Raw genomic sequence first — 13,853 nt, 5'->3', positions numbered from 1 at the left:
GGGTTACCCTCTCCCCTTTGCTTTGCTCCTGCCTGTTCCTCTGCTTGGTGCTGCCTTAGCCGGTGCTGTGTTCTGTCCCCTGGCTGGTCCCCCGGCCTCGGTTGTGGAGGAAGAAGCCCAGCGGGAAGGGGGTGTTGGAGGGCGTTAGCACAGAGGAGAGGGTTGGCAGTGGCGCTGTTTTGGCTTGGGTTTGGGTTTGGGTTGGGAAGGAGGGTGAAGGCCCAAGGGGGTGCTGCTTTTATGCCAAGGCTCGGTGGGCTTCATTGGATCATCAAAGTCACCAGCCAGGGGCTAAGACGTACACACGTGACTGTGACTAAGCACTCCCCAGAGGTTTTGCACCCCCTTAGGGCAGCTGAGAAAGCCCCCGGAAAGTAAGCATCGGGTAAGTGTTGCCCGGACTTTGTCATGCGGAGGTTGGCCAGGCTGGGCGTCTGAGCCCCTGGAGCCCTCCCCAGCACCATGCTTGCTGAGCTGTGCAGGTCAGCGCGTTCAGGGCCTGGGACGGTCGCAGCAGCTCTCAAGCCTGTTCTTGCTTTCTTGCAACGTGAGCCTCAGAGGCAGGCGGCTCTGCCGGCCAGCACACCAGGCCCCAGCCAGGGCTGCTCCTGCTCTCCCAGCCGCAGGACTGCATTGAATGGCAGCTCCTTTGAGAGCCTGGGCTTCGGCTCTGGGGTCAAAGTGCATGTCCTCACCCACACTGGATGCCAGGAGGGACTGGCACATGCAAATGGTGGCATCGTGCCTTGTAGGTCCTCTTGTCTCATTCAGAAGACGTGAGTCGGGTCCAGACTGTGGTAATGGGGGAAGGCCGTGGGAAGGACTAGCCAGTGGCCCATGTGCGGTTCCGGGAACGGGGCCCGCGTGCTGCTCGCAGAAGCTGCTGTTCTTGGGCTGCACCTCCTCTTCTTGGCCTCACTAATTACCCAGCCAGCGTTCTCATCTGGATTCGTGCTGCTGGTTACCTGCCTTTCTCCCCTTTGCCATCTTCTCCCACCTGAGCAAGCTTCCTATTGCCAGAGTGCGCAGGCCCTGCCTCCCTGTGAGCTGCCCGCTGGAGCCGGGCAGAGCAGAACCGGGCACTCCAGCCCTGCTCACAGCGCCCACGGCCTCGCCGGCGCCCTCAGACCGGCTCTTCCCTGACACCCAGGCAGCGGTGCTGGGTGCTCACCTGCCCGCGGAGGCCGGGGGGGCGGGGGGGGCCGGACGGGCGTGCAGAGGAAGGGCTGGTGGGCAAGCCTCGGACCTCGCGCCCGATCCTCGCCTGGCCCGAGAGAGCCGCCACAGCCTCCCCCATTTTGCATCCAGCGGAGCCATTCACACAATCACCTTCTGTTAATTCTATCTGCAACATCAATTAAATTGTTTGTAGAAACTAATTGAATGTGGCTTAATCACACATCTTAATAGCTTTCCACGCTCTGAACTCGTTGTTAATTCCAGTAATAAAACGAGATGAGAACGCTGGCTGGGTAATTAGTGAGGAGGCTGGGGAAGAAATTGCTGTTTGATGGCGGGTAATAAAGGCAGCCGTGGTGACCGCTCTCCCGAGCAGCCGCCGCCGCCGCCACCGCGCTCCCCCGATCTGCTGACGGAGGGAAACGCTCGCGCTGCCCTGCGCTGTCCCGCGGCCGCTCCTGCCACTCTGCCTGCTCTCCTCGGGCCAGCCTCCCTCTCCCAGGGGTGCCGCCCTGGAGCTCGCCGGCACAGGGCACAGAGCCTCGTCTGCCAGGTCAGAGATGCCAACCAGGCTGGCCCTTCCCCTGCTGTCAGCGTCTGGTCCTTGGCCTCCAACAGAGTCCCTCCGTGCAGCTCTGTTGGCGCAGGGTCAGCTTCTCCTGTCGTGTCCCAGCCCGGCACCCGGGGCTGCCATGGGGCCTGAACGCTGTTGAGCTGCTGTGGCCTGCTTGTGAACTAGAGCGGCCCAAGCCCCTCCCCAAGGAGAGGGCTGCAGCTGTGCTTCGGCCCAGCCAGCTGCTGACAGTTGCCTGAGCAGCCTATCCAAGACGTGGTTGTGTGCAGGGACCCAGAATGAGTATATGTAGGGACTCAGGATCAGTATACGCAGAAGCCAAGTCAGTGGGATGCTGGGACTTGGAGTAAGGAGGGCCAAGACAGTGAAGTCACACGTTGGGTGCTGGCTGAAGCAGGACCAGTGGGCCATGGTGCCTGGGGATGGGGTGGGGTGGGCTGAGCTGAGTTTGCTGGAGAAGGGACGGAGAGTGGGCAGAGGGGCGCCTGGGTTTGCTTCCTTCCCAGCCGCCGTGGTGAGGCTTAGTGCTCGGGACAGAAGCCTGGCAGCACTCAGCAGTCAGGGGCCAGGGTGTCGGACTGTTCCCGGGGCGGAGACTGCTCCCTGATGTCCCAGTGACATCGTTCCGTGGTTGTGAGGGATGAACAGACGGCCTCGGAGCAGCACGTGCTGGAGACCAGGCGCTTGGACGAAGTGTGGCAGAGGGCGGGGGCACAGCCACTGCTGCAGGAGGGGCTCCTCCTTGGCCACACACTACGGAGCTGCTCCTCTCCGGCTGGCCACGCCCCCGGTCCTTCCGCAGGGCCCTCCGCTCTGAGGGTTCTCGGAGCCGCTTGGAGAGTGAGAGGTGACCACCGGCCCGGCCAGGCCTCCCATGGTCCTCCCACGGGTCCCATCCTGTGGTGCCCTCCAGCCCGATGACAGATGTGCGGGGAGGCTGGCGTGGGGTGCCCTGTCCTTGTGCTCGCTCCTCCTCCTGACTGGTGACTTCCACATTCTCTTGGCTACGTGGGCCGGGTGGCCCCTTTCCACGGATGTCCTCACTCATTCCCAGAACGCGGCAGCCCTGCTTCCCAGAGGCAGCGCTTGTGCTTCTTTAAGCAGAGGGCCCTGCCGCTCTTCCCGGAGCTAAAAGTGAGAAGCTAGGAGAGAGGGCCCGGGTACCAGGAGTCTGATGCCCCAGAGTGGCACCGGGCGGGGCGGTGAAGGCTGCGTCTGAGATGCGCTGTGCGGCTCAGGGATGCTCTCTGGATGCAAACTGTCCCGGAGGTGCTCCTGAGGGAAGAGGAGCTGATTCCAAGTCTAATCAGTGGGATTCTGTGCACCTGGCTTCTGCTCTCAGGGACCCCCCGGGGAGGGGCGTCGGGGGAGACGGGAGTGCAGTCTGGAGGAGAAACCAGGGCGGTGGGAAAAGCTGGGCCGCTGAGACCCAGGGCGGCACTGTGCTCTGCAGCCCCCGTGGCCACTCCCCCGGGGAGCGTCCTGGCCACGGTGGCAATGGCAGTGACGGTGGAGTCAGAGCATCGAGCACTCCCACTCTGGGTCCCTCTGGACGGCGACTGGAAGGAGGTCACCTTCAGGCACAGCCTTGGGGATTGGAAAAGCCTGGACTTGAGTCTGGCTTCGCTGCCTTTTGCTTGTGCGCAGAGTAACCTTTGTAAGCCTCAGTTTCTTCATCTGTAGAGTGGGTGGTGCGAAGATTATATGAGGTAAGGTGTGTACATAGATACACAGTACAGCACTGTGACTACTGGGCCCCCGAACGGGAAGAGGATGTGATGATGATAATGGTGTTATTATGAATTCCTGAGAACAGCAAAAAGTAGCAAAGGCTTCCCTCTACTCACTGTCAGGTGCTGTTCTAAGAACGGGGACTGTTCCAGGCTGTAAAGGCCCTTCGTGCCTCCAGTGGTGAGGGAGCTTCTGAAAGCAGACCCGAGTGCTTGGTGACCAGCCCGCCAGAGCCCGGGAACCAATTGTCTGCATCCTGAGGAGTCTGTCAGTTCCTCTTGACCCATGGGCCCTCTCCCTGATCCCATCCTGGCCCAGGACTTGGCCTCCTTAGCCTCTTCCCGGAAGGAGGCCTGAGCCTCAGCTCTGGGCTCCTGGCTCCAGACCTTCTCTCCCCTCACTCTGCCCCCTCCTGGCTGGGACCCCAAGCAGCACGTGGTCAGCGTGTAGATGTAGGTGTCGTCCAGACTTGGGGACATTCTGTGGGATTCACAGTCCTGCTCTTTAAACTTGAGCTTTCCCTCCCTGCGCCACCCCAGGCAGCTCCGTGGAGACAGACCTAGGAGTTGAGAGGGACAGTGCCAGAGAGAGAGAGAGAGAGAGAGAGGGAGAGAGAGAGAGCGAGCGAGCGCGCGCGCGTGCCAAAGAATGTCCTAACAAACCGTCTGTCTTCCCCCATGGCCCTTAGGATTACATGCAGAACATCCACGGCAAGGAGATTGACCTGCTGCGGACAACAGTGAAAGTGCCAGGGAAGCGCCTGCCCCGAGCCACGCCAGCCACAGCCCCCGGCACCAGCCCCCGGGCCAACGGGCTGGCCTTGGATCGGAGCAACACGCAGCTGGGTGGGGGCCCAGGTGAGGCGGCTGCTGGGGTGGGGCGTGTGGAGAGCCTTGCTTCCTTTGCGGGAAGAGGGGGGAGAGCTGCGACGGTGCCTGGGGAGGCGTTAGGGGCTTTGCCTTCGGGGAGTCTGTGAGCTCTGAACGTGCCTGCCGCCCGCGCTGGGCTCCGGAGCAGCTTAGCCAAAGGCATTGCCAGCTTCCCTGTGGAGTCAGGTGGCCCTCGGTGCACGTCCTGCAGGTGATGGACAGGTCGGAATGGGGCCAGGAGCCTCATGCTGACTGGTGGCTTCAGTGGTCCAGGGACTGTCTTTCAAGGCAGGTGATGGTGAGGGCAGGACTTTGGGCACCATAGCCAGTGTCTCAGCCCAGCTTGCCATGTGGGGAAGGCGGGGCTGGAGGGGACAGAGCTGCCGCCCGGGGCCCACCTGGCAGGTGTCACCCTCAGTCTTCAGTGAGCGGTGGGGTCTTTGCTCAGAGAGGATGAGTGTAGAGACTCTGCACGTGGCCAACAGTCTGGAAAGAAGAGATGGAGCCTGAGCGTCTGAGCCTGAGGCGAGGCAGCTCCTCCTTGGCCAGTTCTTCCCTTTCCAGAGGACACGGGTCAGGGGAAGATGCTGCGCTCCGTCCTAAGCCTCTTCGGCGCTAAGCCACATTGCTCTTTGGAGGGCTCTGCCTCCCATGCCCAGCCCCCTGGCCCCAGTTCTGCCTTGGCTCCTGGACCCTTCCTCTCAAGACCTGAGTCTTGGGGTTGTTCTGGATAACCGGATCTCGTTTTCCCTGGCCCGAAATAGCTGCTCAGACACTGCCCCGCCCTCCTAGGTGTTGCCCTGCGTCCCTGCCCCCGGGTCGGCTCAGCATGGTGTGCTGCCCTCCCACAGGTGCAGGGTGTTTCTGCTTGTCACGCTCAGTGCTCAGAGGCCCCCAAAATGGATTGGCACCGACCCCAAAGAATTGCCCCATTCAAAACGCTGATAGGGCCGCGCACTGAGAAAGCCGGGACTAAGGAAGGGAGGCGGGAGACGCCTCCTGCACCTGCCCTGGGCTTGTGCTTGGGCTGGAGGCGCTGGGAGAGGCCGGGGGCACCGACACCGGCCCAGTGAGGTGAGCCAGGTGCGGCCCCGCTTCCAGCTCTGGAGTTGAGATCTTCCTCCCGTTTTATGGGTGAGGAAACAAGGGCTCAGAGAGGTTAGGCAGTAAGTGGTAGAACTGGGGTTTGAATCTGTGTCTGATCTGAAAAGCAATGTTTTGTCCTCTTCCATCCTGAGCTGAGGAAGCAGCACCTGAGCTGTGCAGAGGGAGCCCTGGTGGGCGGGGGGAGGACGGAAGCTAAGGCAAGAAAGACGGCCACCCATCAGGTTGGGGTGCCTCCTGAGAGGGTGCACTAGGGGAGGATCCTGCTTGATGGCAAACATGGGAGCCACATGCAGCCCCCAGTGCTGTGCCCAGAGAGTGCGTCAGGGCTGCTGGGAAGCCCCTGGCATGACGGGGAGGGGACTGGAGGTCAGCCAGGGCCCGAGAGCTTTCCCAGTGCTGCTGGGGGACAGTGAGTGTCAGTTTTCAGCCTGGCTCAGGGTTTCCCACGTCATATGGAGGAGGAGGAAGTGTGAGTGCCCCAAAGAGGGGGGACCAATAAGAACCTCTGTCCAGTCACATTCCTGGGCCCTGACAGCGTCACCTGGGGAGCATCAGGGAGACGCACGCCTCACACTCACCCGTATCCTCACCATCGCCCACGGACCTGTGCTGACGTTCCCAGAACATATGGGCCAGCGTTTACCCAAGCCCGCGTCCCCTCGCTGCACGCCGACACCGACACCGACACCGACCTCATGCACACTCACACATGTCTCCCGCTCACCGAGCGATGTTAACATCTCATTATCTTTGTTACTGTAATTACATTATCCGCTGCTTTATGCAGAATTATCCTCCGAGGACTAATTGATGGCTCCATGTTTAATTCATTAATCATTAGCATCAAATTCGACAATTACAGTGCACACTGATTGTGGGATTGCAGGCGTAATGAGGGGAGAATTAACAAAGAAAAGGGAGAGTACTTTTTCTCCCCTGGGGTTTTGGGTTGGGGGCTTGGGAGGAAGGTGGGCCTGCGATCTTTGGGTTGGGGACTGGGGAGAAGGGAGTAAGATTTGGAACCCAGGAGGGGATGGGAGCAGGACTGGGAGAAGCACGGTGTCTGAGAAGCTAGAACTGAGCTGCTCTCCGGGAAGGCTTCCTGATCAGGAACAAGGCTGTGAGGGACCTGAAGCCAGAGCAGGAAGGAGAGGATTCTGAAGAGGAAGGCCAGCATGATGCCTCACGGCGGTAGACTGGCCAGACTGGCCGGAATCTCAGCACCACACGTCTAAGCACCTATTGTGTGCCTGGTCCTGTTTGGAATACAATAGAAACACAAAACTAGACCTTCTTTCAGGGTCAGACTGTCCCGAAGGATTAGGGAGGTCGCGTCTGTTCGTTTCCTTCTGATGGCTTTCGGCTCAGAGCTTCCCATTGCCAGGCTTCCAGAAACTCACCCTGTGTGCTCGCAGGGCTGGTTTGAGGCCTTATGTTTGCTGCTTGCTCTCTCCAGCTTTTTCCAGCTTGCAGGCCCATCTCTGCTTCCTTACTAACCTCCAGCACCGAGCCTGGGCTGCGCTGCTTTGAGGCAAACACCCCGGGTCTCATCCTGAGACCTCCCACAGCCATTGCCTTCCTTCCGTCCCAGCCTGCCTCAGGTGGACTGAGGGAGGGCGTGCAGCCCTTTGAGTGCTGTGCACTCTGAAGTCGCATGACTGTTCCCACAGTCTCTGCCGTGGGGCCCCGGTGCCCAGGGAGAAGGGGGGAGTTCTGAGGTCACTCATGTTCTCCCTGCCCAGCCGTGGCACTCCTGGAGCCTTCGGTTCCCCTTGGCTCTGCCATTCTTCCCTGATGGGAAACGAAAGATTAATTTTCTCCAGCCCAACAGGATAATTACTAATACTAATTAGACATAATTACTTGAATTTGATACACTTATTTCTCATCAGAATGGCAGCGAAGCTGAGGCAAAGCAAATGGCATATGTGGACTAGATAGGGTGCAGGTCCCTGACCAGGAGAGAGGAGGCTGCGGGTGATGGCCCGATGAGGGGCTCTGCAGTGATGGGGTGTCGGTACCACTCCCCCCACTTTCGGGTGCCAGGGAGGGGGCAGATGCGTATACCTTGTGTATGGAGAGAGGAGGGATTGCGGTCAGATTGGCTGCTTCCTAAGGCCTGTGTGATGCCTCTGGTTCTCCAATAAGCCTGGCCCCGTACCTGGCCCCAAGACTCCTTACTTTCTGGTCAGCTTCCTGTTGGGATTTCCAAAGCTGTGCCTACAGTCCTGTTTCCAGGAAAGCCTATGTGCACCCCTCCCCAACCTTTCCTCCGAGTCTGACCCTTGCCCTCTCCAGGCGCGCCCCACTCGGCCAGCAGTCTGGCCTGGGCTGGCCTGCGTCCCGAGGGGCTGCACCAGCGCTCCTGCTCCGTTTCCAGTGCCGACCAGTGGAGTGAGGCTGCTGCCCTGCCCCCAGGTATGCAGGACCCCAGGAAGGGACAGGAAGGCAGCGTGGGCCCCGGTGGCTGTGATTGGGTGGCGCCCAGGCAGGGGAGGGGCCTGTGGAGCCCTGGGGCTACCCCTTCTCTGGCCTCCCCAAGAGCTTCCTGCCCCGGGTAGAGGCCTGCCTCTGCCTCTGCGGCTTCTCTGGCAGCCCAGCCACTGTCCCCAGGCAGCACTGGTGGCAGCTCTGCCTCCCCATCAGCCCCCTGCGCAGCCAGCTCATCAGCTTCACTGTCGGGGGGACAGGGAGGCAGGGCTGAGTAGGGGAGTCCAAGGCAGGAGAGGGAGTCCCTGCAGACAGGATCCGGGAGCTGTCCAGAAGGTAGTGTCCTCACCCCTGCTGGCTCCTCCTCAGATAGGTGAGGCCCCACCCTTCTCCATCTCCTGTCCCACCCTCCTCTTCCCTTAGCTCTTCCTTTTATTCCCTCTGTCTGTCTTTGTATATTGCATTTCAACTTTTCCTTCCCTGCACACACATCCTCCCTCCCCTTTTCTCTCCTTACTCTCCCCTGTATTCTAGCCCTTTGGACACAGGTCCTGGGAGCAGTTCTCATGGGTAAAAGGAAAATGGGCGCAGCTCTGCCTCCTTTACTAAGTGCGGGTGTAAAAGGGAGGAGACCCAGGGTCCAGGTTTGCCTCTCCACCGCCCCTCCTCCCACACATGCCGAGTCGAGTCGTCATGCCCCTGTGCCTAACTACCCAGCCTGAGCTCTGGCCCAGGCACGCACTGGGTGCTCACAGCACGGAATCGAGTCCAGCCCCCTGGGGAGTGAGTGTGCAGGGCCTGAGAAGGGGAGCTGGGCCCTTCCTGGGCCACCGTCCCCACTGCCTGTCCTGGCTTGGCGGAGCCCCTCTGTTGAGTCTGGCAGGCAGGGAGGCAGGCAGGGAGGCAGGGAGGGAGCATGTCTACCTCTAATGAAGTTTGACATTTAGTGGTGAGCGCTGGGCGGGGTATGGGAGATAGGAGCTTGATTAGCGCGCTCTAATTGACAGTAATTAGGCAGCTCCCTGATTGTTTCTAATTCTGCTATTAATTGTCAGGAGCAGGGAGTGTGATTGAGGATAAATTTGGTGCTGAGCTGCTGGGGCTTCGGCTTCCTATGAGTTCCCTAGGCCGTCTTCCACCCCTCCAGGCTGCAGAAGCCAACATTTCTGCCTTGCCTTTCTTCTGTCCTGCCTGACTCCCCTACACTCTCCCCACTTCTCCTCCACTGAGCCTGCCAGGCTGCTCTCCCAGGGTGGCCCAGCTGCACTTCAGGGTGGCTCTCCTAGGGGCACTAGACAGGACTATGCTAAACCCCCACCTCCCCCTCTGCCCACACTTCTCCAATTCTCCCCTCCCCAGCCAGTGGCTCAGCTGAGGTGCTCGGTTCCAGCCCCAAGCTGGAGCCTCCCCCATCTCCCCACTCCAACCGGAAGAAGCACCGGAGGAAAAAGAGCACCGGGACCCCCCGACCAGATGGCCCCAGCAGTGCTGCCGAAGGTTAGGGGGACCCAGAGGGATACTGGGGCACAAGAGGTGGGCAGTGGGATTGGGGGATAGTACCCTAAAAGTATTAGGGTAAGCACTTTAGAAACAGTCCTCAGTGAAAGTAGTGCCACACCTTCTGGCAATCTAGACCTGCTGTCTTAGCTCTTTTCCTCTGCCTAACTTAAGCCCTTTCCGTAGAAATGTGAGCTCGCTTCTCTTATTCTTACAGAAGGTAAAGGACCACAGGCAGCTACTCCATTGGCTCTTCCAAGACTTGCGGAAAAGCAGGACCTATGTTTTCTGTGTCTCTTGTATCACCCATTGAGTTCAATGAGTGCCGGGCACATAATAGGTGCTTAATACACGTGTACCGATGGGCTGAGCCTCCCTCAGTCAGCTGTAGGCTAAAGGATTTCAGCTCCTAATTTTTCCATAGGTCCTCTCACATAATCCTTTGTCACAGCGCCACTTCTGATTTCCCCTAAAGCATCTTCAAAATATCCCTCTGATTAGTGGTTGGAGTGTCTCTGACATTGATACCTAGTTTGTCATTTCTGTTCTGATTGTCAGGTTCGGAGTGTGGGTATGTGGGTGGAGACCACCTCCGTGGGAAAGAACTACCTTTCCCAGCCACCCTGCGATAAAGTGGTTCTTAATGTTTGTGGCACACGGGCCACCTGTCCCAGGGAACTGAGCCCCAAGTAATGGCGACGATGCAATTCAGAGGCTGTGTTATGGCAAGGTGGGGTGGATTAGTGAGCTGGGGAGAGAACAGGTGCCAGGTTTCTAGGAAGGCAGTTCTGTTAAGGGTCCCTGAGAACAGGAGCCCAGAGGATGACTTCCAGGGCGTGTTAGTGTCCAGGAGGTGAGAGGCTGCCTTGGATGGAACACGTGGCTCAGGCCTTTGCCATGGGTTCAGCCTTGGGCCTCCAACAGGTACCTGAGCTGTCTCTCCAGCTCCCCAACCATACATTCACCCTGCTTGTTAGGAACTGTTCACGCATGGGGCAGTGACCATTGGGAATGATTCATGTGGCTGCCTTCTGGGGAAGAACTTGGAACAGCTGGACCACATCACCTGGGGTCACAGTCCAGCCTACAGTACTGTCACTGCAGATGTCCTTCGGTCCCTATCTGCTCACACATCCTTGTTTGTGGAGAAAACCTCTCCTCTCCCCATCCACTTGCCCTTCCTGCCTGCCTATGGGAGGGTAGTGGGGGAGGGGCACAGCTCCCAGGAGCCCCATGCTGACGCCGTCAGGAATATTGGGTTTAATGAGCTGCAAAATGAGGTGGCTGCAGCTGACATGTACGGATGCCCACACCAGCCTCCCCCACCCTCTCCCAGCATTGCCTCCTAGCACCCCATCTCATCCTTCTCCAGATACTCGGCTCTTCTTGTTCCAGGAAACACCCTCTCTGATTTCCAGACCCACTGCTGGCAGTGCCAGTAATACCGAAACCTTGCATCCCCGTCTGTGTTTCACTCGGGCTCCCTGGGTGGTAGGAATGGAGGGTTAGGCTCCACACTACTCTTGCAAGTGTCCTCCCTCCCACCTGCAAATTTCCCTGGAGAGTGTGGTCCTGGAGGCTGGGGTGATGGAAGGAGGATGGGTGCTAGGAAAGCAGGGTGGGCTTGTGGCAGGGGCCTGGTGTACCTGCCAAGGCACCTACTATGATGGTGGTAAATGTTCCATCCCCCACAGAGGTGGAGGAGTCCTTTGAATTTGTCGTGGTGTCCCTCACCGGGCAGACGTGGCACTTCGAGGCCTCGACAGCCGAGGAGCGGGAGCTGTGGGTGCAGAGCGTGCAGGCCCAGATCCTCGCAAGCCTGCAGGGCTGCCGCAGCGCCAAGGACAAGGTTGGCATGGAAGCCCGAATAGGGTGGGACCCAAAGGTGGCCTCGTGATTAACCAGCTACTCCTTGTCTCCCACTGTGGCAGACTCGACTGGGGAACCAGAACACAGCTCTGGCTGTGCAGGCCGTCCGCACTGTTCGTGGTAACAGCTTCTGTATCGACTGCGACGCCCCCAGTGAGTGGCAGGGCCAGGGTTAGCGGGGCTAGGCTTGGGGGTGGCTTAGAGAAAGCTCAACAAGAGGCTTCTAGGGGCCCGGGAGGAGGGTGGGAGGAAGAGGACTCCGGGTGGTCTCACTGGTTGCCCTTGGGCTTCACTGTGCTTCTCCTCCTTACCTAGATCCAGACTGGGCCAGCCTGAACCTGGGCGCCCTGATGTGCATCGAGTGTTCAGGGACCCATCGACATCTTGGGGCTCACTTGTCTCGGGTCCGTTCCCTTGACCTTGATGACTGGCCACCTGAGCTGCTGGCTGTCATGACTGCCATGGGCAATGCCCTGGCCAATAGCGTCTGGGAGGGGGCTCTGGATGGCTATGCAAAGCCAGGGCCTGACGCCTGCAGGTAAGTGGATGGGACCCTGAAACTGGCCAAGAGGGAGGGAACACGAGTGTTCCTGTGTGGGGAAGATTGAAGATGGTGCCGTGTCTGTGGCAGGGCCAGAAGGGTTAAAACCGGCCGTTGCTGTGCTTGGCAGTTGGCCCCTTGGGGTTCCCTTCCTCCGCCCTCCCTGTCACTCAGGCACCTCACAACAAGAGGCCCTTTCTGAGTTGTTATCAGCCGGTCAGGGGGCCAGCAGGAGGTGCTTGTGCAGGGCCCTATCTGCTCCGTGGTGCAAAGGCCCAGCCTGAGCTCTGAGATGGGGAGAATGGGGAGCAGATAGGAGAGTGGAGGGCCCCCAGCACAGCCTCCATCCCCTTTATTCTAGCAGGACCAGATAAGCTGCCACGCGAGCCTGCCTGGAATCTTCCTGCCCTCTGGCCCTCTACATCCCTGCTGTCCCCGGGGGCCTCCCTCAGCCTGCCTGCCTTTCATCTTCCACACCCTCTGCATTGCCCACTGCCCCTCTGTATGTCCTTGATCTCTTAGGCTTCTCTTTTCTCTACCCTGAGACTTCCTCCCACTATTTTCCCTTTTCTCCTTTTGGGTGTTTATGTCATTTCCTAACCACTCTCCCTGGCCCCGTCCTTCCTCATTCATGCCTCGATGGGCCTGTGTTTTCAGAGAGGAGAAGGAGCGCTGGATACGGGCCAAGTACGAACAGAAGCTCTTCCTGGCCCCACTGCCGAGCTCGGATGTGCCACTGGGGCAGCAGCTGCTCCGGGCCGTGGTGGAGGACGACCTGCGGCTGCTGGTGATGCTTCTGGCACACGGGTCCAAGGAGGAGGTGAACGAGACCTATGGGGATGGGGACGGGCGGACGGCTCTGCATCTCTCCAGTGCCATGGCCAATGTTGTCTTTACACAGCTGCTCATCTGGGTGAGTCCTGGGCTCCCTCCATGGTTTTCGAGCCCCACCCTTGCAGGCTCCTCTGACGTGCCCTGACATCCTTTTTATCCCAGACCTTTGAAAGCCATCTCTCCTTTTCTTCCCCAAGAACCTATCTTGCCTGCCATGTCACACTAACTGTGAAAATATGCTTTCTTCTGCAGTATGGAGTGGACGTGAGGAGTCGGGATGCCCGGGGCCTGACTCCACTGGCCTATGCTCGCCGGGCTGGCAGCCAGGAATGTGCAGACATTTTGATCCAGCATGGCTGCCCTGGGGACGGCTGTGGCTTAACACCTACCCCCAACAGAGAGCCTGCCAACGGCACCAACACCTCTGCTGAGTTGCACCGAAGCCCTAGCCTCCTTTAAGGCCCAGGAAGAGGGCAGTGGTCAGAACTCCATACCCTGGGTGCCTCCTCTCTGTAGGCACTGGGGGAGACAAAAATGCAGAGACTGAGATGTAGAGACGTGCATAAAGGAAGGAGGAGAAAAACGGCTAAATGGGGGAGACAGATCAGAGGAGACGTCTGGGGTTTGAGCTGCAGCAGAGGGTGTGGAGGTATTTAGCCTTCAGACCTGCAGTGCCATTGAGAGGGACAGGACCCTTTGGAGTTACCTGTGAGGAGAGGGGAGCAGGACCTCTCCCTCCTCCAGATTGCTACCCCCTAGTGCCAGCCCCCTGCGAACTTCATCTCAAAGTGGAGCCTGGATAAAGCACAGGTTGGGGTGCTGGATGAAATACAAGGGGGTGATCTGTGAGTCCCATGTAAATTTGTACATTCAAATATTTATGTTTGTGTACATATTTGGTGTGAGTGTATGATGAGCCAATAAACCAGACTGTGTGGTCTTGTTTCCCCCTTTGATATCTATACCCTTCTCCAATTGCCCCATTATCTCTACTCTTTGCCCATCTTTTCATGTTTGCTCTCAAGTGTCTTCCCTGAGCCTTCCGTGAACATCTCTTTCCGCCTTCCTTTGCTGCAGGTGTAGTTGAGCTTGTCAACAGCATTGGCAGTGAGTCTGGAAGTTTCCTGCTGCATTCTCTACTCACTTCCCTCCTCTCAAATTTTCCTAGCTAGTAGTCTTTATTTTCATCAACATTCTATCCAGTAACCTCCTGCCATGACTT

General features: G+C 58.8%; 1 protein-coding gene across 8 annotated transcripts in view; it reads left to right on the top strand.

Moving 5' to 3' along the window:
* The window catches only part of AGAP3 (ArfGAP with GTPase domain, ankyrin repeat and PH domain 3), a 56,840-nt gene extending 43,264 nt beyond the window's left edge, over positions 1–13,576 (top strand). For 3 of the 8 annotated variants that reach the window (XM_036412664.2, XM_036412661.2, XM_036412659.2), the window contains 8 exons: positions 4,173–4,341; positions 7,759–7,878; positions 9,250–9,387; positions 11,082–11,236; positions 11,319–11,409; positions 11,572–11,794; positions 12,455–12,710; positions 12,884–13,576. In XM_036412664.2, the coding sequence (XP_036268557.1) occupies positions 4,173–4,341; positions 7,759–7,878; positions 9,250–9,387; positions 11,082–11,236; positions 11,319–11,409; positions 11,572–11,794; positions 12,455–12,710; positions 12,884–13,090 (1,359 nt within the window). In that variant the 3' untranslated portion in view covers positions 13,091–13,576. Of the gene's footprint in view, positions 1–4,172; positions 4,342–7,758; positions 7,879–9,243; positions 9,388–10,723; positions 10,873–11,078; positions 11,237–11,318; positions 11,410–11,571; positions 11,795–12,454; positions 12,711–12,883 lie in introns of those variants that run through there. The other 5 variants (XM_036412665.2, XM_036412662.2, XM_036412658.2 and 2 more) reach the window with 4 other exon arrangements.
* Positions 13,577–13,853: the final 277 nt, after the last annotated feature.

This window comes from Pipistrellus kuhlii, unplaced genomic scaffold, assembly GCF_014108245.1.
Source record: "Pipistrellus kuhlii isolate mPipKuh1 unplaced genomic scaffold, mPipKuh1.p scaffold_m20_p_47, whole genome shotgun sequence".
Lineage (NCBI taxonomy): Eukaryota > Metazoa > Chordata > Mammalia > Chiroptera > Vespertilionidae > Pipistrellus > Pipistrellus kuhlii.
This window is presented reverse-complemented; position numbering and strand designations above follow the sequence as displayed.